The sequence below is a fragment of the Fusarium solani genome (genome assembly GCF_023522795.1).
Source record: "Fusarium solani strain SB1 chromosome Unknown bctg00000006, whole genome shotgun sequence".
In the NCBI taxonomy this organism is placed as follows: Eukaryota; Fungi; Ascomycota; class Sordariomycetes; order Hypocreales; family Nectriaceae; genus Fusarium; species Fusarium solani.
In genome coordinates this window covers 828,774-851,799 of record NW_027072151.1, presented here as the reverse complement: position 1 = coordinate 851,799, position 23,026 = coordinate 828,774, and the positions used below count along the sequence as shown (strand labels likewise).

General features: G+C 39.0%; 8 protein-coding genes across 8 annotated transcripts; 2 read left to right on the top strand and 6 right to left on the bottom strand.

The window, feature by feature from the left end:
- Positions 1–9,321: 9,321 nt before the first annotated feature.
- On the top strand, positions 9,322–9,666 carry MRS44_009988 (uncharacterized protein; the record flags this gene model as incomplete). The annotated part of the gene is made up of 1 exon (XM_046276545.2): positions 9,322–9,666. The coding sequence occupies one exon, from the start codon at positions 9,322–9,324 to the stop codon at positions 9,664–9,666; it is 345 nt and encodes a 114-aa protein (XP_046131576.2).
- Positions 9,667–11,805: 2,139 nt separating this feature from the next.
- MRS44_009987 (uncharacterized protein) lies at positions 11,806–12,413 on the bottom strand (the record flags this gene model as incomplete). Its single annotated transcript, XM_046269991.2, has 2 exons — positions 11,806–12,087; positions 12,135–12,413. 2 exons carry the CDS (start codon positions 12,411–12,413, stop codon positions 11,806–11,808), a joined length of 561 nt encoding a protein of 186 aa, XP_046131577.1.
- A 442-nt stretch (positions 12,414–12,855) lies between these two features.
- MRS44_009986 (uncharacterized protein) lies at positions 12,856–13,931 on the bottom strand (the record flags this gene model as incomplete). The annotated part of the gene is made up of 2 exons (XM_046271045.2): positions 12,856–13,824; positions 13,872–13,931. 2 exons carry the CDS (start codon positions 13,929–13,931, stop codon positions 12,856–12,858), a joined length of 1,029 nt encoding a protein of 342 aa, XP_046131578.2.
- Positions 13,932–14,799: 868 nt separating this feature from the next.
- On the bottom strand, positions 14,800–15,777 carry MRS44_009985 (uncharacterized protein; the record flags this gene model as incomplete). Its single annotated transcript, XM_046276546.2, has 1 exon — positions 14,800–15,777. The coding sequence occupies one exon, from the start codon at positions 15,775–15,777 to the stop codon at positions 14,800–14,802; it is 978 nt and encodes a 325-aa protein (XP_046131579.2).
- A 631-nt stretch (positions 15,778–16,408) lies between these two features.
- On the bottom strand, positions 16,409–17,215 carry MRS44_009984 (uncharacterized protein; the record flags this gene model as incomplete). Its single annotated transcript, XM_065620375.1, has 1 exon — positions 16,409–17,215. The coding sequence occupies one exon, from the start codon at positions 17,213–17,215 to the stop codon at positions 16,409–16,411; it is 807 nt and encodes a 268-aa protein (XP_065476148.1).
- Positions 17,216–17,232: 17 nt separating this feature from the next.
- MRS44_009983 (uncharacterized protein) lies at positions 17,233–17,904 on the bottom strand (the record flags this gene model as incomplete). The annotated part of the gene is made up of 1 exon (XM_065620374.1): positions 17,233–17,904. One exon carries the CDS (start codon positions 17,902–17,904, stop codon positions 17,233–17,235), a length of 672 nt encoding a protein of 223 aa, XP_065476147.1.
- Positions 17,905–18,615: 711 nt separating this feature from the next.
- Positions 18,616–21,041, top strand: MRS44_009982 (uncharacterized protein; the record flags this gene model as incomplete). The annotated part of the gene is made up of 5 exons (XM_065620373.1): positions 18,616–18,728; positions 18,784–19,079; positions 19,127–19,578; positions 19,970–20,475; positions 20,531–21,041. The coding sequence occupies 5 exons, from the start codon at positions 18,616–18,618 to the stop codon at positions 21,039–21,041; spliced, it is 1,878 nt and encodes a 625-aa protein (XP_065476146.1).
- Positions 21,042–21,436: 395 nt separating this feature from the next.
- Positions 21,437–22,005, bottom strand: MRS44_009981 (uncharacterized protein; the record flags this gene model as incomplete). The annotated part of the gene is made up of 2 exons (XM_046281300.2): positions 21,437–21,746; positions 21,800–22,005. The coding sequence occupies 2 exons, from the start codon at positions 22,003–22,005 to the stop codon at positions 21,437–21,439; spliced, it is 516 nt and encodes a 171-aa protein (XP_046131584.2).
- Positions 22,006–23,026: the final 1,021 nt, after the last annotated feature.

Sequence of the window (23,026 nt, the reverse complement as noted above, 5' to 3'; positions counted from 1 at the left end):
TATATTTTTTTTTATATTTTATCCTTAAGGTTATAATTATTATAATATTATTATATAACTTAGGTTATTTCTTTTACGTTACTATGCTATATAACTTAGTAATAATAATAATTAAAGATAATTTAAAGTATTTTATTAAGAATAGAGATTTTTCTTTTATAAGTTTAAATTTTATTACTTTATTAATAGTATTTTTATATATAATTAATAAAGTCTATAATTAATCTTTTATATTTTCTAATAAATATAAAATATTTTAATAAGCATATTAATTTTTATATTTATTTAATAAACTTTTATTTTAATTATTTTTTTAATATAAAATATAAAAATTATTTTTTAGCTTTAATTCTTTTAATATCTAAGTTAAGTTATTAGCTAATAATACTAACTTAATTATTTTTTATTTTCTTAATATAAATAATAATATAATTAAATTCTAAGAGATATTTAATATATTATAATTATTATTTATTAAGTTTTTATATTTTTATAAAATAAGTAATATTCTTTTAATTTATATATACCTTAATTTAATAAGTATTTCTAAGAAAGTAATATTAAAACTCTTTAAAAGTATTAATAATTATAAGGAATTCTTTATTATAGATAAAGTAATTAAGTTTTATTTTATATAGCTTATAAAAGTAAAATATAATTAAGTATAAGAGTCCTTTATTATCTTATTATTTAATTTAAGCTCTTAATATAAAATCTAATATATTTATTTTAAGTTTTATTAATTAAGATAAATTATATATCTTAAATATTAATTTACTTAAGATAAGTTCCTTAATTATATAAAAGGCTTTTTATACCTTATTCTTAAATATAAATATTTTTTTTAATAAGGTTAATTAATAATATTATAATTTTTTTAAATTTTTTAAGAAATTTATAATAATAATTAATAAAACTAAGAAAGGCTTATATTTTCTTAATATTAATTAATTTCTTTTAGTCCTTAATTACTAAGACCTTCTTAGGGTCTATATATATCCTATTATAAGAAATAATATATTTAAGAAATTTTACCTCTAAGGCATAGAATTTATTTTTTTTAGGTTTTATTAATAAACTAATATCTTATAATATTTATAATACCTTATAGATATATTTTATATATTTTCTTTTTATTTTAAAGAAAATAAAGATATTATTTAAGTAATATATAATAAATATATCTAGATATTCTTATAATATATTATTAATTATTTATTAAAATATAATAGGTATATTAATAAATCTAAAAGGTATAATAAGGTATTTAAATAGTTTATACTTAGTATAAAAAGTAGTTTTTTATTTATATCTTTTTTTAATTTAAATAAGGTTATAAGCTCTCTTAAGGTTAAATATTATAAAATATAATATTTTAAAAAATTAATCTTTTAATTTATTAATAAGAGGTAATAATATATAATCCTTAATTATAATAATATTAAATATTTTAAAGTTAATATAAAGATAAAGTTTTTTATTTTTCTTTAAGATAAATATAATAAGGTATTTAATAAATAACTTATTTTCCTTAATATATCTTTTTTATAATATTTTTTTAATATATTCTTTTAATATTAGTAATTATATTATATTAAGTAAGTAAAATTTATTAAAGCTAAGTTATTTTTTATTAATAAATTTAATTTCTAAATTATAATATATATATAATAATAAACCTATTTAAGTTTTTTTATAAAGATTTTCTTATAAATATAATATTTTAATAATATATTCTTAAGTTATTTTTCTTTTAATATTTTCTTAATTTACTTAAGGTCCTTTTTTAATTATTAAAATTATTATATAATATATATAATTACTTATAAACTTTATTATTTTTATTTATTATATTATTTATATTATATCTCTTTAAGTAAAGAAGTATTTTATATTTACCTTTATTTAATTTCTCTAATATTTTTAATAAAAATTTAAGATCTTATATTATCTTTTAAGTTATTATTTATTATAAAAAGTATCTTATTATTAAAAAAGAGTATCTCATTAATTATTTAATTAAAATATAAGTTAAATTAATATAATTATAGGTACCTAAGTATTAAGTTATAGCCTTTTATAAGTATAAGATTAAATAAGATTTCTTAGTTTTTTTTTTTAATAAAAACTTTAAGGTAATTAATCTTATTATTAATAACTTTAATATTATAATTAAATTATTTCCCTTTAAAGTTAATTATTATATAAGGTTTTACCTTATATCTCTATAATAATTTAAGCTTATTTATTATCCCTAAGTTAAATAAATTTTACTTAATTTTATTATTTATTGAAATATATAATTATTTTCTTTTAATTTATATTAATATTTTAAAATATCTCTATATTAATCTTTTTTTAATAATATATAAGGCCCTTTATAGTATTATAAGTTATTTTTTTACTTATAGCCCTTTTATAAATAAGTCTATTAATTTTTTAATAATATATAACTAATATAGTTATACTTATGTTTATTATTATTATATATTTTATAGTTATATATATTATTTTAGCTATATAATTAGTCTTAGTATTATTATTTTTATTTTTATCTTAGGTCTTTTTTATCTTTTAATTAAGTTATTAATTCTTATTTTTTTAATATTCTTTCTTAATTAATTTATTTTTATTAATTTTTTACCTTATAAATAATTTATTTATATTTCTAAATAACTTAATATAAGTCCTAATAATACTATATATATATAATACTAATAATATTATATTAATAAAATATTTAATAATCTTTTATTTTATATTATATATAAGGTTTATTATTTAATTAAGCTAATAAGATAATAAAAAAATAATCTTATATTTATTTCTTTTCTTTATATTCCTTATATTAATAATATTAATATAATCTCTAAGAGATATTAAGATATTCTTAATATATTAGATATATCCTTATATTATCTTATAAGTTAAATAATATTTCTTAATATTATAGGTTTTTAATTAATTCCTTATAATAAGCTTAGATATAGATTTCTTATATATTTATTATATTTATATATTTTTATATAGTTTAAATATATCTCTCTTATAAGTTATTTTAATATTTATTATTATTTTTATTATATAAGTAAAAGTAATTTTTTTTTTATAATTCTTTATTACTTTTCTTCTTTTTTTATTATCATCTATATACTTTATATAATTCCCTTTATAGCTTCTTTACCTTATATTTAAACCTAGTCTAATTAATATTAATATTACTTACTCTAATAAGCTAATTTATTTATTAAGGTTTTTTATTATTTTATACTTATTTCTTTTATTTATAAGTTTTATTATATTTTTTTTAATACTTTAATTTAATATTATAAATATAAGTTATAATTATATTATATAAGGTTATCTTATTAGTAATCCCTTTAGTGTATAATAAATAATAATAAGAATTATTTATTATATCTTATAACTTATTTCTTATAATTAAAGCCTTTTATAGTAGCTTTCTTATAATTTACTTACTTAGCTAATATTAAGGGGGTTTATTATTTTATTAATATTACTTTTTCCTTTTATTTAAGCTTCTTAATAATTATAATAATAACCTTTTTATTATTTATTATATCTAGCATAAGGTTTCTTTATTTTATTAATTCTAAGAGTAATTATTATTATATATTTTAGGTTTCTTTTAGCTATTTCTTAATATATCTTACTTAGCTATGAGTTATTTCTTTATTTAATTCTTATTTATATCTATCTTAGCCTTATCTTATTAATATATTTACTTTATAATATTATAATAAATTTAATTAATTAAATTATAATTTAAGGTTTCTTATCTTTTTATTAAGCTTATTAAGTTATATTAATATATTTTTTTCTTTTTAAGAAGAATTATTATTAATTAAGTTAATAATATCTTTTTTTAATATCTTATTATTTCTTATAATAAACCTTCTTAATATAATTTATTTTATAATAATAATAATATTTAAGGCTATAATAGTCTTATTTGCCTTTTTATATAGCTCTAAGTGCTATAAAGCTAGCTTTAATACTATAAGAAGTATTATTATTTTTTTTCTTACCTTAGTTAATATTAAATTATTAGTTATTAGCTTTATTATTATTTAACTTAGGGTTTTATAATTTTTTTTATAAAAATTATTAATTATTAATTTTAATTACTTAGCTAATATAATTAATTAAATTATTAAATTAATTGTTATTATTTAATTTTACTTAGATTTCTTTTTTAAGATTATTAAAGAAAAATAATATTAAGGGTTTTTAATTTTAATTAAGCTTTAAGGTAAATTAAAAATATTTTATTTTATATTTAAAAATTAAATAAGTTTATTAAAATACCTTAATTTCTTTTTTAACTTATCTCTTTTTATTAATTATTTTAAATACTTATTAAAATATAACTTTAAAGGTCTTAAAGCTTAAATAAAGGTTAATAGTCTTAGGTAAGAGTTTAATAAAAGGGGTAATAAGGTATTTCTTTATAATAAGTTTAAATTAGGCTATAATATACTTAATAAATTACCCTGCGGTATATTAAATCTTATTAAATACTAAGTTAAATTATATTAAATAATAAGTTATAAAAGCGCATAGTTATATAAAAAATATAAGTAGCTTATAGCTACTTTTATTAAATTTCTCTAGGGGGTCTAATTTTAAGATTTCTCCTCTATCTTTACCTCTTATAATAATAATTATTATATTATTAATTTCTTAGATATTATTTATATATTAGGTATTTTATATTTTTTATATTTTACTTATCCTTTTTATAAGGTTATAAAGCTTATTTATTTTAATATTTATAATAGTAATTTAGGCTTAGAGCTATTTAATTTTTTTTTATTAAAGCTATTTATATTATTTATATCTTTATTTTAATTAGCTAAGATAAGTATAAATAAATAATTAATAAGTAAGACTTATTAATAATTATTAATAAGAATTACCTAAGTAATTATTATATTTAATATTATTTAAGGTAATATAAATAATTTATTAAATAAGAGCTATTAATCTATAATAATTATATATATTCTTAAGAGATAAATTAATTATATTAGATTTATATTAATAAAGATATTAATTATATTATACTTAAATAAGGGGGGTTATTATATCTAGTAATATACTTAAAGGTATTAAGTATAACTAAGTTATATTAATAGCTAAGGTAATTATTATATAAGAAAGTATAATAAATATATCTTATATCTTTCTTATAATATAATAGATTATAATAAATTATAACTTATAGGACCTAAGCTATTATAATTTATCTAGCTAGCTTAAAGGGGATTATAGCCTAAGAGGCATAATTTGCCTTAATTTATATATAATTAGTTAGTTAATATAAGTCCTTCTTATTATATAGCCTAGGGGTCTTCTAGGCCGTAATATATTAAAGCGCCTTAATTTCTTTTTTAGCTTATCCCTTTTTATTAATAGTTTTAAAGGCTTATTAAAGTATTACCTTAAAGGCTTTATAATCTAAGTAAAGGTAATAAATATATAATAAATATTAGCTAGCTAGGACTATAAGGTATTTCCTTATAATAGGCTTAAATTATAGAGTAATATAGTTTTTAAGTCTACTTATAGTATATTAAACCTTATTAATAGGTAAGATAAATTATATTAAGTAATATATTATAAATACTTTTAGCTAAGTAAGAAATATAAGTAGCTTATAAGTAGTCTTATTAAAGGGTGCTAAAGAGTTTAGCTTTAAGATTTCTTTTATATTTCTTTTATTTATAATAATAATTATTATATTATTTATATTTTAGATATTATTTATATATATTATATTTTAGATATATTAGGTTTTATTTATCTTTTTAATAATATTATATATTTTATTTATTTTAGCATTTATAGTAGTAATTTATATATAGAGTTACTTAATATCTTTCTTATTATTATCTTTATTTTTTATATTTTTATTAATTAAAATAACCTAAGTAAATATAATAAGTAAGTAATAAATAAAAAAAACTTATTCATAGTTATTTCTAAGAATTACCTAAGTAGCTATTATATTTAATATTATTTAAGGTAATATAAGTAATCCTCTAAATAAGAGCTATTAATATATAATAATTATATATATTCCTAAGGGATAAACTAGTTATATTAGGTTTATATTAATAAAAAAAAATATTATATTATCTTTAATAGGGTATAGTTATATCTAGTAATATACTTAAGGGTATTAAGTATAACTAAGTTATATTAATAGCTAAGGTAACTATTATATAAGAAAGTATAATAAATATATTTCATATACTTATAGTTAATCTTTAGACTAATATTCTCTAGGTTTAGTCTAAAGTAAGACTAATATTTTTAATATTTAGTTCCTAGACTAATGTAAGCAATATTTAGTCCCTTTAGTCCTTGCTTAGTTAAAGTATTTCTGCTATATTTCCCCGCCTAGCCTATGTCATAGCCGTAATACTTAAAGCCTAAAGCTTTAGTTTTAAGATATAAGAAATTACTACCTTCTTCTTCGCCAAGCTGCTATGTTTTGTTATTTATTTTAATATAAAAAATAAATATATTTTATTTTCTTAAATTAACTTATACTTTATAAGCCTTAGCTTATAATAATTAATTAGCTATATTATAAGTCTTATTATAAGGCTTATAATATATATTTATCTAAGGCATAAGATATTAATTAATTAAAGAGTTTTTTTAAATTCTATATAACCTAGGCGGTTACTATTACTAGTACTATAATATATAAAACAAACCATATCTAAGGAGCCACGACTTTAGTTTATCTACCGCTGACTTCTTATTACTTTTTTTTTTCTTTTTCTATTAACCTGGCTAAGGAGTTCCCTACGCTCTCCCGCTTTATTATAAAAAGAAGCTCGCCTTAATACACCGCACGCAGATCTGGCTAACGTAGTGTCTGCTCCTAGCTTAGCCTTAGATGGCGAAGAGGCTCCCATGGTTCAAGGATAGCTCTAGGCGTCGCCATGAGACTGTCGCCGTCCCCGTGATGATATGGTCTAAAACAGGGTGGAATGGGTTCCGGCGTCGGCCTGGCGCCAGCGAGTGTGTAAATGGGGCAAGCAATAACTGGAGTTATAGGGCTCAGAGATTAATTTACTTCCTAAAGCACCTACTATAAATGGTTATAATTCTCAATGACATGGATTTTACGAGCTTGTGCAGTTACGAGCCATTATCCCTACCTAAATGGCACGGCAGAGTTGAGCTGAAAAAAAAAAATGAAAAAAAAGTATAGAGCTCTTATAGATGTCAGCCATAGGGTCGTATTCTTAACTAAAGGAGGAGGACAGAATGAGTCTCTATGTTATGGTTTGCGTCTAGTACCTGCCGAAATCATATCTTTTAGCACTATCGGGGCGGGATATATAGAGCTAGGTTCTGAGCCCACTGTGTTAAATAAGTGTTCTTGCTCTCATGGTCAGGAATATTCATTATCCTAGTGAAGTATTTGCTGTGGTTTAGGTAGATCTTTGATATCTTAATAGTTCACTATTGATCTAATGGCTGCCTAAACACCTTTGTCCACATATTACTCCGTTACTCAGGTTCTATTCCACCAAATGATCAAATGAGGCAGCCACTAAAGACAGCTAAGGCCTCGAAGGACACTTAAAAGATCCCGTACATCTTATTTTTTACAGGCAGCCCATCTGCACTGAGGCTTGGTAACAATGTTAACAGTGAGAATACCGTGGCTCTTCTCATCGTTGTCGTCCGGAAAAAGACTGGAACACTGCCGCATTTCTTGCAGCCGTGATCAGACAGGTCTACGAGGAGCGAACGGATTTTTGTGCCGGGCATGCCGCCAGTATTCTGCAGGAATGCACAGAGGTTGTCGGCGCATACAATGTGCTCCCCATTTTGGTACCAGCGACCAAGGTCGACATAATTGGCAAGGTTGATTAAATCCACAAGAGAATTCGAGGTTGTACCGCAGCTGCTGCTGCCTTTGCAGTTGATGCCAGCGGCTGCCTGTCCTGCTGCCAGGAGGGCGGTGGCGATGATTGCAGTGATTTGCATGCTACATCATTGTTAGCATTGCTCATGTGGATATGGAGACTGGTGCTGACCTGGCGTTTATGAAGGTAGAAGACTGTTGAGTTGCTGAGTTGAATGAGAAGAGTGCAGTAGTTGAGATGAGGATGAGTTATCTCGACGAGACAGACTCTTTTATATGTGAAAGCCAGGGACCGAAAGAGGAAAGTCGGAAATTAGGGTCGTATGCCTAAAGCCCTGATCATGAACGGCGTTCAAAATGAATCATGCTTTGAGTTTTCGGGTTAGATGCCTATCGGATGCGCTTGGCTTGATCCAGCTTCACTTCCAGCAGCCGACATGAGCATAAGCTGTCGCAAGTGCATACCGGCCCAGAACAATATGAACCAATCTCGCCACGAGCTCCCGCACGTTGCGGACTTGCTCTTTGAGGCTCAATTGATGATGATCTTGTGGTTCAAAATGAACCCGCCGTGAGGGAGTGATTCAATTCCAATCACGCGTGCAATGAACGGGGTTTTGGTATCAGACGTTGGCCAACCTAATTTATGCGCGAGCATGTCCCTCTTCAAAACGTGATTCATTTTGACCCCCGTTCATGATCAGGGCCTAAATGCAGGCCTTTACATAAGCCCATCGTAATCGTCCATTCCAAAATGTATCCAATCATACCTTCTACCCAATGTCCTTTTGATTTACCACCTTCCGTCTTTGTGAACCTCTCAAGGGTGGTAAAAATGATTTCGTAGAGTAGATTACTCGAACTGGAGGAGCTATTGTGATTCTAGAACCCTGCGCCGCCAAGGTGCCGAGGCTCACCAATAATGTACTCCACTTGCATCTCGTATATGCGGGCGGCCGCTCAACCCCTGTAGAGCTAGAATCTTAATATTCCCACCGTTCCATCTGGTTGTCTCTAACCTATCGCAAGCCAGTATGGATTTTTTCCCCTTTGATGCACATGGTTTTGTTGGAAAGAACTGCATCAGTCTGGTGTATTAAACATCTTTGTCACTACTTACCTCGGCATCTGTGAACATCATGTACCTGGCTTTTGTCACCGACTTTATATGGCATGATGAATAATCACTTAGAGTCTCAATAGGTATATAACTGCCAAGATGTCGACGAGTTGTTCAACTTTGATCAGAAGAAAATCAACGCTCTTCATTCAAACTCGTCCTTAGCACAGAAATCTTCACTGCAGTCCAGACCTATTTTCGAGTAACATCTGTAAGCCACCACGCTATTCACTCGATGTTTTTTTACCTTGTACTAATAACTCACCGAGACATAGCACACTCCAGGATGCATTTCTCAACTGCCTCGGTGCTCGCTACACTGATCTCTGCGGCTGCGGCTGCCAAGCAGATGCAGATCAACTACTACACTGATACCAAGTGCAAGTCTTATGTTGGCCAGGTCGATGTCGCTTGGGCTTCGAGTCTACGGTCGGGCAAGACCAACTGTTTCAATTTTCATTACGGCACGGCTATGAACATCGTCGAGTGCCAATCTCCGGGGTGCTTCTGCAACCTTTTCAAGGGGAAAAACTGCGAAAATTACATGGATCAGATGTGGTACGGAGACCAGTCGAGTTGTCGCCCTTGGGCTGATCAGGTGCAATCTTTTGCATGCTACTATAATGCTTGAAGAGCGTTGAACTGGGTGGTGTTTGGTTCTGCAATGCCAAGGTAGTCCGCTGTATGTCCCTGATAAGACTTTTGCATTTATGGGGCAAAATGAGATTCGATAGGCCCGTGCGTATCCAAGCACTGCGGATCAATTCCTCCGCTTGGATCTGATTGGCTGAGCTTGAACCTAAGTTGTGGGTCCTTCTTTGTTGATAAATCTGGGGTAACCCGACCCCGTTCCTTTGAAGAAGAAGGCTCTGTCAACCCCATTTTCAACGCTTGCTACTGTGAAACGCGCTCTGTTTAACAGTATTGAAACCAAGCAGCTTTTATTCTGTTTGATAATATCGAATTGTCTATCGGCCAATTACTATATGACACTGCTGCTACACTTGCTTATTTTTCCGGCAAAGGCCTGGGGTACGGCCGTATCTCCTTGGAGTCTCTGAGAAGCGGGCTGCTGGGAGTACAAGGAATAAGCAGATGGCAGGTCTGTCTGCGAGGACACGACTTGCAGATACTGGCTGCTGTGGACATAGATAATTTGCGGACTGGATCAAGCGTTGGAATGCCGCGTTTTCATCTCACGCTACACCATTCATTACCAGCATGACTCAATGTAATACACAATAAGAGATTTACAGTCAGCTGAGCTCCGAGACAATAAGTATGTCCATAGATCGATATCAAACGTTCGCTGCGAGGATGCCGAAGCCGATGACAACCCGGAGGCATTCTTCGCCTCTTTGATCCTGAAAGAAGGCAAATTAGTATCCCGAATCATCACGTTCCGAAAGTGTATATGCGATGACGCTCGCCAAAGCTCCCAAAGCAAGAAATAGAAGGAGGTAGATTATCCTCTCAATTGTTGAAAGGCTCCCGAAAGTACCTTGCCTGACAGGTACATGACGGTAACCTAAAGATGCGTTATTAACCATTCTTGCCAAAAGAAAAACATCATCACCAGCAAGAACGAAATTTTTAAAAACAACAGCTATGCTTACAATGCAAGTGCCTTGCTTCTCAGGCTTGTTCCGAAAGGTTCTTTCTTCCGCGCCCTCCTTACTCATGCTCGGGCCACCTAGCGCTCCGTACGACAATCCGCGCCATAATATTTTAGCCACCCAAGCCACAGTTTTACGCCACTTGATTCAGCCACTATGCGCTACCACCACCACCTCCTCCTCCTCCTCCCATACTAATTAGTCACGTTACTACGCGCACTTTTAGCAATAGCTAACCGCGTCTTATTATTAGATGTGTCCTTAGGTAGCAGCATCCCCTTATAAAAGGGAGCGCTTACCTTCCCGCTAGATTCCTACTTAGCTATTACTTCCTTCTTACCTAGAGCTACTCTCGCCCTATGAAAGGGATGCCAGACTCAGGCAGCTACTATACACGCCTCTGTGAAGCTCGCGCTTTTTTTCCACCCAGGCCAAGCACGTCTGTACTGATAGCCAGTAGGTGCGAGTAGAAGATTGGGGGCAGAGAAAAAAAATAGGGGACCGTTCTATATGTTTTACACTACTTGCTCTATGTAGCTTGCGTCCAATAGAATCCGTGTGACATCTTCATCAACTTGTACTTAATAAGAATGCTGTCGATTTCTCTATCGGTTCTACGGTGGAACTAAGTCGATCCCAGTGCAATGGCTGCTCATCTCGTAGCCCGAAGTCCTCTCACTGAAATGAAATAGATAAATCTCTTCTCGCATTTTGCTCCTGTTACCATCGATCAACCTTACGTGAGTCGGTATGACCAGAGATCTGGACTGTAAAGTTGTGTCCCTCTTTTAGCTAATTGAGATGGTTTTGAGAGAAAATCAAGATAAGAACCCGCAAAGAGAAACCCACAAGTAATGGTCTCACTTAGTCCACTCATCGTAGGATTGCCTTATTCGATTAACACGACACATGGCTATCCACAGACCTTGCCCAGGAACCCTTCTGCACTACGATCTTCTGGCTCAGTGAACCCATCAAGGGCCGGGCTTCAACTATAATAAAGAATACATTGTCAACTCCTGGGCTACTTTAGCCAGCCTAGTAGCCGACCACCTGCAAAAATCATTACTGATCCGCTGGAAAGAAATCAATCATGGATGCTGAGCCATAGGAAACATTGCGATAAGCCAAATCCATCATGGCTCATAAACTGTCTAGCCGATTCTTTGTTTCCTCCTCACCCACACCTCTTTATCTACTACTTCTGCGACACTGCCTGCCTTCTCGGTAGCGTGAGAGGTCTCCGTCTTTGTTATATCTCGTAGTTGGACTTCCCACACCTTGAGTCTATAGGAGCCTCTATCAGACATTCCAGAAAACACGTCGAAGGACCAACCATGCTTGGGACAAGTCAACCCAGCGCTAAGAACCATCCCAAAGTCTTCAATATCGAACGGCGTGCCTTGCGACAAAGGGTATGAGGAATGAGGGCACGACTGTGACGCTGTTAGCCATGACACACAAAACGCAGGAGCTGGCTTACATGATCGACGGCATGGAATTTGCCCTTATACTGGAAGACAAGAACTTGATCCGTCAACTCGCCAGCAAGAGCATCATCTCCGACAGGTACTTCTTCTGACTTGGCGCTATTCTCTTTGGAAACGTGAAACGCTTTGCATCCCGGTATTGACTTTGTGTTACACTGCCGAAATTTTGACAGGTTGCCAGCATCGTCAGCCCCGATATCTGGGAACGACGAGCTATGTCCTACAAAGGCCCAATCTGCACCCTGGCGAAAGAAAGGCCGAAATGCATTCATTGTAGACGGGATTTCTGGGTCCAATGAGATAATTAACTATTTGGCGGGATTTCTGTATTCGTTGCTCTTCTCGAAATTTTCGGTTTCGACGGCGCAAAATTGCTTCGTGAGATGCGGCGCGATAAGGAACATGTGACAAATCACGTGCTCTTCGGTATTGTCTCTGAGCCATCAAACTACAGGTCACAAACTTGATTCTTGGTGTTTTCGAATTCTATGACTATAATTAAATGCAGATAATCTTTGCTATACCAGGCATCATCTTTTAGTCACTTATTCCGGCGTCGTTGCCTGTCGAATACTACACATATCACAATATTCCCACCAACCTCAACCCCCTCCCCAGAGAGGTGAAGAAGCGACTGCACCGAAACTGGGAGCAAAAGCCATTGGATATCTCACATTGACTATCTGGTGGACTCTTCTTGGAACGCCTGGTTGTCTACTGCAAACTATACTTCATTGGCGCACCATCTTTCTCTGCGCTCCTCAACATGATTTCAACAAACTCCACATCCGCCATCCCCTCTTCGGCAGACTGCAACGGGTTCTGCTTTCCAGAAACCAAGCCTTCCGCCCAGGCTGCGATTTCCTCACTCACGCCGCTAGTTTCGATGAATTCCTTGACAACCGCTTCACCACCAGCAGGTTTAACGATAACAGTGTTCCCTGACACCTTGACGGTGCCTCTCTCAAGGCCAAAGTCCCACTCAGAAGCATCGATTTGAGAACCAAAGGAGAATTGAACAGTTCCACTTGTGCCTGACTTTGTTTTGACAAGAGCGTTGACGGTATCAGCCGGAGGAAGATGTTTTTGTGTCAAGCTCGTCAGGGCAGAAACAGACGCTGCGCTTGAATCACCCTGAAGAAACAACCTGGTGGCAGCAGCATAATGAACACCTCCATCAAGTAGAGGGCCGCCCTGGTACTGTGCCTGTCCCCTCCATGGCGTCGAGTACCAAAGGTTATCTGGCAGCAACAAGCACATGAATTTGACGTTGAAATGGTCCACCTTGCCCAGCTTCTTTGCCTGTTCGGCAGCGTAGATATACTTTGGTATAAACCTGTAGTTCTCAGCAAGAGAAAAGGATACTCCATTCTTTGACGCAGCATCGATGAGCTTCTTAGCTGCGGCAACGTCTGGTGCGATGGGCTTCTCGGCCAGTACATGCTTCCCCGCTCTGAGGGCTTGATCAATGAACTCTGGTTGGACGGAAATAGGAAGTGCAATGATGACTGCGGATATGTCTTTTCGCAAGAGAAGATCTTCGTATGATTTTCCCTCGCCAGAATCAGAAGAGTACAGGTCAACCTCGCCTTTGGTATTCAGAGTCGCTGTGTCTTCGGCTGACTTCAGCGATCGCGAATAGATAGCCTTGAGGCTCAAAGATGGGCACTTCATGATTCCAGGCTGCAACCTCTGAGTTTTTGCTTCTTGAATTTCGGAGTTGGACTCACCATGTGCTCCATCTTGGCAAAAATGCCACCTCCAACAAGAGCAATACCGATTGGTTCCATGTTTGATGTTTCCGTGATTGTAGATATGTCGAGCTGTCAATCTCCAAATTGGCAAACCTCGGTGTCGGAAACACAGAGAGCAGCCTCTTTATAACTCGAGACGAGCGGGCAACACCACCCCCCATTCACGTTCCCCTCTGCATCTTTGTGCTAGTCAGCAAGGCCCACATGGTCAGCTGGGCTGAGGGCGTTTCTATAATCAGTAACAAAGGCAATCGGAGATCAATCAATGAAATCATGTTATTGTTATGGCATGAAAGACTCTCGGGTCTCCCTGTCGCGCCCCGCTGACAAATGTCGTTTAATTCTTGCATGAGATGGTATTGGTTTCCTATCTAGGCAATAAAACCAGACCGTGGAGTAGTGGACATAGTAACTGCTTTGAGTTATCTAAAGCGACGCTACTAGTCAGACAGAGATGGAACCCGATTTTTTTTCTCTTGAAAAGTTAAGGTTCGCTCTTTATATATAATTCATGTTAGCCTAGGTAAGGAGATTATTGTTACATGCCAGAAGGCAATTACAAGGGCTCTTAGGCATTGATATTCGATGGTCTCATAACCAAGGTCATAGCTGACCTTTTGGACTAGCGGTCAATGCGCTAGGCTAGGCCTCTCTTCCGTAACAAGAAGCTAATAAGTATCGCTATAAAGTGGGAATTATACTACGGAGGTTGCGCTATGGGGTTTATATAGTAATAAGAGTGGTATTGTTTTTATAATAGCAGGCTAATCATAGTAAGGACTAGCAAGCGCCTCCTTGACTTTGCGATCTCGTGGTAGTGCCTTTGACTATAGTAGGTCAGAGTGACTAAGTCACAGAAATACAGGGCACTAAACCACCCTGAGCCACTCTCCCCTCCGCCTCTTTATTCCGGCTTTCGCCCGATCATAACAATAAAGTCGAATATGGGATGAACTGTGCGTTGACGCGATGCCTCTCTGACAGTGGTGTTGAATAACTCGACCTCCTCTCTCGACCAACCCAAGGCCTCAGTGAATAATACAGCAGTGAAAGCAGCAACCCCTTCGTAGAAATTCTTTCCCATAAGAGTACCAATTTCCTTCAAACGTTGATCTTTCGGCCATGGGCCGATTGGCAGCTTGAACCTCTTCTCTTGAAGCTCCGTGAACCCTGTTTCCTTAGCCCACCGCCGGAAAGATGGTGCCGGATCCATAGTACGGCCGATCTTGTCGCAGGCTAATATCAAGTTGTCCATCATCTGCACCATCGGGTTTTCAGGCGCAAGGGAGCCATCTTCGGAATAGAGAGTGTTGGCGGATTCCTGGAACTCTATCCACCCTCCAGGTTTAAGGTTGGCATATGCCTGCTTGAACAACTTGGGCCAGTCTTTGATGGAGCCAGCCATATAGCGGCAATGAATGTAATCATACTGGACTGGCTCGACCCAATCCATCTCGACATCATCAACGACAAACTTGACATTTGGGGGAACCCAATCCGGCTGAATCGGGCTTAGATCGTTTCCCACTACTGTAGCGGAAGGATGCTCATCCCCAAACTGAATCGCCCAAATGCCAGTTCCGGTGCCGATGTCGAGGATATTAAGCCCGTCGGGTTCGATGGGGGCCAGAAAAAGGCGGTCTCCAAGTAAGCGATAGAAGACGTGATGAATCATGTCGAGGCGATCCTGCTCGGTGTCGTCATTGGGGAAACTATACTGACCCGCTCGGTCACTATGATATCGCCGTCCGTACTTCCACTGATACTTCAACACACTACTGGTGACGGAGTTGCTTGCAGCCGAGCTGTCATCACCGAACCCAGAATCTGACTGGACGTCATCGTCCACCTGCACCTCAGGAGCTGTTTGAGCGTCTGTCATAGCTAATAATACACAATATGTCGAGTGTCGACTTTTACCTGAGTTTGTAGAAATAGGAAGAATAAAAGATAGGAAGCACAGTTTATGATGGGAGCGGTAGCAAGTCACGCAACGTGGGATGGTGGAAGCGGGGTTGCCGCAGAAAAGTACAGCCGAGCCTGAGCCGAGGTATGAAACCCGCAGAGCTACAATCTCTCAGTTGTAGAGATGTTCCAATTCATCAGCGTCGATGACAGCCAGTCAGGATCTGCAATCACGTTTCTTTGCCAAGGCAATAAAGCGCAGAAGCCCTTCGATGCTGTGGTACGCTACTGCCAAGAAACCGTCCTCCCAGCACTCAGTCGTACAAGCCCTTGGTTAGTCCGCTGGTGTACACCATGGCTCTGCAGTACAGGCATCCTGGTACCAAGACAGGCCTAGTAACTGTCGTGACTTTTAAACAAAATCGGATGAACAACAAGACCAATGATGATATCAATTATATTGAAGCCAAGAGTCGAAAGGCTCTCATTACGATCAAGGCTGGAGAGTCCAAGTTGCTGACTAGCCCAGTTCATCATATTCTAGGCCCGGGCAAGGTTGATGAAACTGGTCCGGAGAAAGAGACTGAGCAGCGCCAGTAGGTTACTCATCAGGAACTAGTATCTGTTGTGGTCATTGTGATGGCTGGTGCTGGGACGCGAGGGGGTAGGGTTGTGCTGGAAGTAGTGGATATGAGGGTTGAGAAGGACGTCGATGTGGGCGGTTGATGGGTCAATACTGTGCTAGATTCCACTGTTGATCCAGTGCTGGATCCAGTGCTGGATTCCATTTCCGATACTGTTCCAGCGATATCTGGGAGGCTAAAAGGCACATGCCCTTGGAAGGAGTATGTCCCAATCGGGCCCCGTGCATCAGGAGTCGGCCTGAGAAGACAAACACCTCCAGTAATGGAGGTTGTAGTCGACCCAGAGACACTACATCCGGTGACAATCGTGGTCGATGTGGAGCAGGTGGTTGTCGCACTTCCATCGGCCGAACCAGTGCCGCAAGCGACAAAGACATCCGTGGCGGTATCGGTAGCGTCGCATCTCGAACTGGAAGCCGACGTCTCGCGCTCCCGAGTCTTTGTTTCATCGTCTAGACGGCTCGACGGGTCGGACTTGCTGTCTTCGGGAGGATCCGAGGGGCCCTGTGTACACTGCCCAATAGAAGCCCCCAACACATGGATGCAGGGGAGGTAGAACGGGGGGAGGCTCGGAAGGTTGCAGACAACGTTGGTGACGGACGGCAGACCCCAGAGAATGATGCCGCCGAATGTCCCACCACAGCCTGGACATCCGACAAGCACTGGCACAACTGTCTCTTGGTCATCCTTGGTTGTAGTTATCCAAGTGTGGGTTGTCAAATCCGAGTTGGTGATGAGCTCGGTGGAGAATCCCATCGGGGGTTCAGTCATGGTTCCAGTGATTGGGTTCACTGTAGTGTAGTGGTTTCACTGGTCGTCTGGGGCACAGATTGGGTCACATCTTGGCCATCTGAGATGGGGTTAGGCTCACCAGTTGAGCCTGAATCAGATCCAGAGGTTGAGTCTGAGCTGTGCCCAGTTGCAGTCGAGGTAGGCTCGGTGGTGGAATCCGAACCCGGTCCATTAGAAGTAGTCAAGCTTCCACTGCCACTTGTTGTGTCCAAGGTCGCAGGCAAGTCGGTGCTTCCGCTCTGAGCTGAGCCAGTGGCGGTAGTGGCAGTATCTTGTGGGGTGTCAGAAGAACCAGTTGGAGCAGAAAGATCTGTCTCGGAAGATTCGACTATGGTGGAGGGTTGAAAAGACGAGCCACCAACATCCCCTGGTGAGGGGAGGGTAGTAGTCTCCCCGTCGACAACCACGACTCGGTCAGAACCCAGAGAGATGGTATGGTGTCCGACTGTGTGAGCCGTTGGGGCCGGAGTGAGGGTAGTGTTGGCCAAGGCTAGAACAGTGCCATCAACTACGCCGACAAGCCCAGAAGCAAGGGTGATTGTTTTGCGAACAAGACCCATCTGGGTAGTCGTTGTGACGAACGCATCTGAAGGGGCTGGCGTGCTGATGATTGCCGAGAATGCAAGACCGTTCAGCGCGAGGAAGGAAAAGAGTTTCGACAAGGCCATGGTTTGACTGGCACAGGCGAAACCGCATGAGAATAGAGATCAATGTGAATTGATAAATGGGAGCCAGTCGAGACTGAGAGAGTAAAATAATAAACCGGCAATGGGCAAGGCGGGCCTGATGCCGCCATTGAAGCAACCTCGCGCCAGCCTGATTCTATACATGGAGTAACTTGGACCAATCGAGATGAGGGAGGACCGCCCCAGATGCATTGCCGAAAAGCTAAAACGTTTTCTATCGCAGCTGAACTGCGCCAAGAGCCTCGAGTCGCACAGTCGGCAGCCTGGATTAAGCCATGCGTGATTATAGCCCTGTTAATAGAAAGATTATCGTCCCTGCTAAAGCGCTTATGCACTGATTCTCGTATCAATAAGATTGGCCTTTGATAACGTCTTAGCCGTGAGACGAAAGTGCGAGCAATGTGCAATAGGCGGCGCCTAGATCTCGAATCAGCGATGTAGCCGGTTCGGTAGAGGGAGTCGATCGCAAGGCGTAGTCCTAGGGCCCCTGCATGTGGCTTCAAAACGCATACCCCTGTAATAATGCTTTGTGCTTTCCCATCGCTTCACTTGTTGCATGTCTGCCGCGCTCGCGGGGGCTATCTTGTGTAGGTGGCAGAGGGATAACAATCCCCAGCCCTACAAGAAGGGCCTGGCTGTTTCCCTGAGTAGCAACAGTCCTTTCCAAGGAAGATCCTTTCAACCGCTTCAACCATGCATCTCAGACTTCATCGGGTGCTTTTGTTGCTGCTGAGCACCTGGCTCACAATCTCCTTCTGCTTTTCTCTTCATGATGATAGATCATCATTTGCAGAGCGAGATGAAACGTAAGTTACGTCCCCTCTAGAATCAAACCCTCATAACCGCTAAGTCTATCTACAGAAAGTGGTTGGCCCCCTTAAAGCGTGGATACAACCCATGCCGCAGCAGATGCAGTTCCAAGAGCTGCTGTCAACTCCCGCCATCCGCCTCCAACGAGGAAGACGCAGAAGGCGTGTCTGCCCGCTCTCTAGATGCCCGGGCCTTGTTCGAGGTTGACGAAGACACCGTCGACGCTGAGATCGTCAAACGATTCACCGAGAGGAGGGTCAAGCTGATCTTCGACTCTGGTGACGGCAGTGACGACTCAACCTCGGCTTGGAAGCCCATCACCTCCAGGAGCAGGGCTTTTGACCTCGGTCTGAGCGCACTCTGCGGCTGCACCGGCCTCATCGTCTACTCCCAGAACGGAGCCTGCGGGGCACACTTCTTCGAGGCCGCCGCAGGGGGCTTGGGGATGCTGCCTTCAGGGAGCATGTCGGAGACTTTCTCAAGAACGGCGCAAAAGACTCGGGCGGACTCGCAGAGTTTGCCGCAAGGCTTACCAAGGGTAATGCAGACGTGGCAGCGTACATCCTGACTCCGCAGCAGGAGCTCTCTGATGGTGCTGAAGGGGCCCCAGGCTGCGTCGAAGGCCAGATCATGTACGCCGATCAGGTGCAGAAACTCGTTGACCTGCTGCCTGATATCATCCCTGGGCCTCGAGACCATATCGAGGTGAACCATTACCAAGCTCTTGATGGCATGACAAACGAGGATGGTGAAGACGTCAATCCGGGTCAAGCGAGACTCCTCGACACAACTGCCAGGGGCCGTATTCTACTGCAATATGATCCTCAGAACAACGGAGTCAGAACGGTTCGTCTTTTTTTCGAATCAAAATTGATCTTTAATCGACAATTGGGTGCCGCCGCTGGGCCAAACTAGAAGGAGTTGGTCTTGGAGACATGTCATGTATTAGTTAGTTTGGATAGACGTGAAGCATTCCATAGCATTCAATCCTAGGTCTCTTTTTGCTGTTTCCTAAGAAATACGGAAACCGACATGTTGTTCCTGAAGTAGTATGGACTTAATCTCGCCGTCCTCCAGCTGGAACCCGCGGGTGCGCTGTTTGACCCTCAGGCATGCATTTTCGGGGCGTATTAAACTAGCGAGGCGCGCCCATCTCTCTCGACAAGGCTGTCCTCTGATGCACTACACTTTCACTTCTATCACCATCTTCAATCACCCTTAAAAAATGGAGATGCAGACAGACAATCCCAGTCTGCCTTACACAGACCCAACAGCAGCTCCAAGTGCTAGCATCTCCCCAGAGTCTCTCGCTTTAAGCGGAGCCTCGGATGCAGGTGATGTATCGCGCGTCCGGGCCATTCTCTCCTCTCTCCCCGATGGGACCGTTCTTTCTGTTCCCCCAGGTCAGTTTTTAAGCCGTGCTCGGTTTCTATCTGCAAGAAACGACCTGAAGGATGCAAGCAAGGCCGGAGATGTTGAGCGTGTCCGTGGGGTGGTCCAGGCATGGAGGGCGGATCCGTCTTTGGAGAACCCAACAACCGAAGACATGGATATGCCGCTGATATTGGCGGCTCAGAACGCCAAGAGCGAAGTCGTTCGGTTTTTTCTCGACGAGGGGGTACCGGCTAGTCCAACGGCGACCAAGCTCGCCGCTAGAGAAGGGGATGGAGCTGTCGACGTTTTCCAGGCGTTTCTCGATCACGGCTGGGACATCAACTCGTTTGACCGTATTCCGGCCTTGCAGTATGGCTCTCCTGCTCCTCGCTAGTGCATGTCGGTAGGCTGACATAGCCTTCAGTTCGGCTACTAAATCTCTCCCCTTGACAAAGTGGTTCCTGGAGCATGGGGCAGATCCTAACCTCATCAGCAAGGACGGTCATACGCCCCTGGACTTTGCTATCACCCAATCAACGCCCGACACGCCCTTCGTCATCGACCTTCTCCTCTCTTCAGGCGCCCTTACAGCACACAGCAATGCGCTGCACAACGCGCTCATCACCATCCACGCTGACGCCAACTGCATTGCCATGATGGGGCTGCTCTTGGACAAGGGGTTTGACGTCAACTCGTTGTCCTTTACGAACCGGCCCGAGTTCCAGAGCCGGAATCCGAGCACGGCGCTTCACTGGGCCGTCAGGAAACACAGCGCCAGGAGAGGCAGGAAGAACATGTTGGCCAGGGTGAGGTGGCTGCTAGAGCACGGGGCGGATGTGGAGGTGAGGGACTCGAAGGGCAAGACTCCGGTCGAGGGGGCGAGTGATGAGGCTCTGATTGAGCTTTTGCGTGGCAGGAAAGATTCTGCCTCGTAGACTGTTAAAAATTATTCACGTTGCTATAGATGCTGACCATTGTTGTTGCAACTATGATAGCCCAGCTATGACTAAACTCGAAGATAGGATGTCAGGAATGTTAGAAAGACACCTAGGAAGGGAACGTCATAAGGTCAATTCAACAACGCCGCTTCGTTAGCATTGGGATAGGATGCTATGATGTGTTTATATTGTGCTTTTTGACATAGTTGAAGCCCGACCCTTGATGGGATAGCTGAGCCAGAAGATAGTAAATTCAGCAGTGTCCATGGGCCTTCAGCTTCTTTGCCTACAAAATAATGTGACTAGTGGTACACCCCACCAAACAGCATCCATATTCCATGTTGCCTAGCACAAATCTCCAGCACATTTCCCCTAGCTTCCGAATATCTGAATCAAGCGGGAATGATGCATCGTCGAGACTTGTTCAAGGTCCCAACATCACCGCAACGAGTGTCACTCGGGACATCAAGATACTGAGCCGCGTACTTGATCCAAGTGTTGTCCCAGTGGCCAGAGATGGTAGTGTGGCAAGCGTTCCCACCGTGGATGTCGACGGTGTAAGGGAGAGGACTGGTGAAGGTGGTCCAGTTGTCATTTCCACAGTCTAGCCTGCCCTCGGTCTTCCAGGTCTCACCCCTGATAGTGACGGTTCCTTTTGAGCCACCAACAGAGTTGTCTCCAAAGACGACACTGAAGTAGCCGCTAGGTTGGTCATTGTTAGCCAATGTCTGAGGTCAAAGTATTGGAGATCTCACCAGGCGATATCGCCATGTCCATCGTTCCAGACACAGTCACGCTTCTCGTTCGGGTTGGAATAGGTGGTGGTGAGGTCAAGAGCATCATGGACCTCGTGAGACTTGTCCAGGCTGGGCTTGGGTTGGTTCCCTTCACGCGATTGCAGTGGAATGGCAGAAACGCCTAGGGCAAGGATAGTAGTAAAGAAAGTCTTGGAGGAAACCATTTTGATGAATTGGGGTGGAAAGTGATCGTTAAGTTGAGTTTGTAGAAGAGTAGTGTGGTGTTGTCAAGTGGTGAGTGATGCTGATGATGAGAGTTCGTCTTCTCGAGGGACGAAGCCCTCTTTATAGTTGATGGATAAATTCCCTTGCATTGAGATCGTCAAGCAAGTCTCTAGGAGTTCGAATGTCAAGGCGTCGACACTCACACGACAGACAGACACGCCTACCAACGGTAGGAGCTGAGCTACGCTTGTTTCACCGGTGATCCTCACGAAGGAATCAAAGAGGCGAAGCAGGTTGGACAAAGAATCCTTACGGTTAATATGCAGCCACAGGCTCATCAGATCCTACGACGGAGACTTGATGCCGAAGAAGAAGGGAAATCAGTCTCAGTGGTCCCTGGCACAGAAGATGACTGGTTCACTGTCAGCTTGACACTATTCAGAAGCTTATCGTTACTCAGCTAATCAAGCGTCACGGTGTACGATAGATCGAGATCTCTTTCAACATCTCTCAAAGCATAAGGAGTACACACGGTTAAACATCAGTTTACTGGGCTGGGAAGAAAGTGGCGGTGTTGTGACTCTTGAAACGGCAACATAGCATGACATGCAAGCCAACAGTCATTCGTATGGTATATTGCAAGGTGTTTTGTCTTTCTTAATGCAGCTATACGCAACATTGGGTCCATTCATTCGACGCTCCGTCCGTAATCGGCTCATACACTTCCTCCGCAGCTGAGCCTAACAGCCAACGCCGATGGATTGAGGCCAAATCCTTCTAGTGACCATGAGGATATACTCGTATTGCACTGCATAAGTTCCTGCAGCGATTCGTACGATTAATGCCTCGACATGATTTTCTATTCGATTTCCCCGCGCACTTCCATTTCAGCTCCCGCTTTGGGGGCCGTTTCAGATCGAATCCCCCACGAGCATAGCCTTTGTGGCTAACAACACCCATTGGAAGAATTTTCTTAGTTGCATAGTTTCGCCATGTGTTACTCTCAGAGCCCTATTAAAT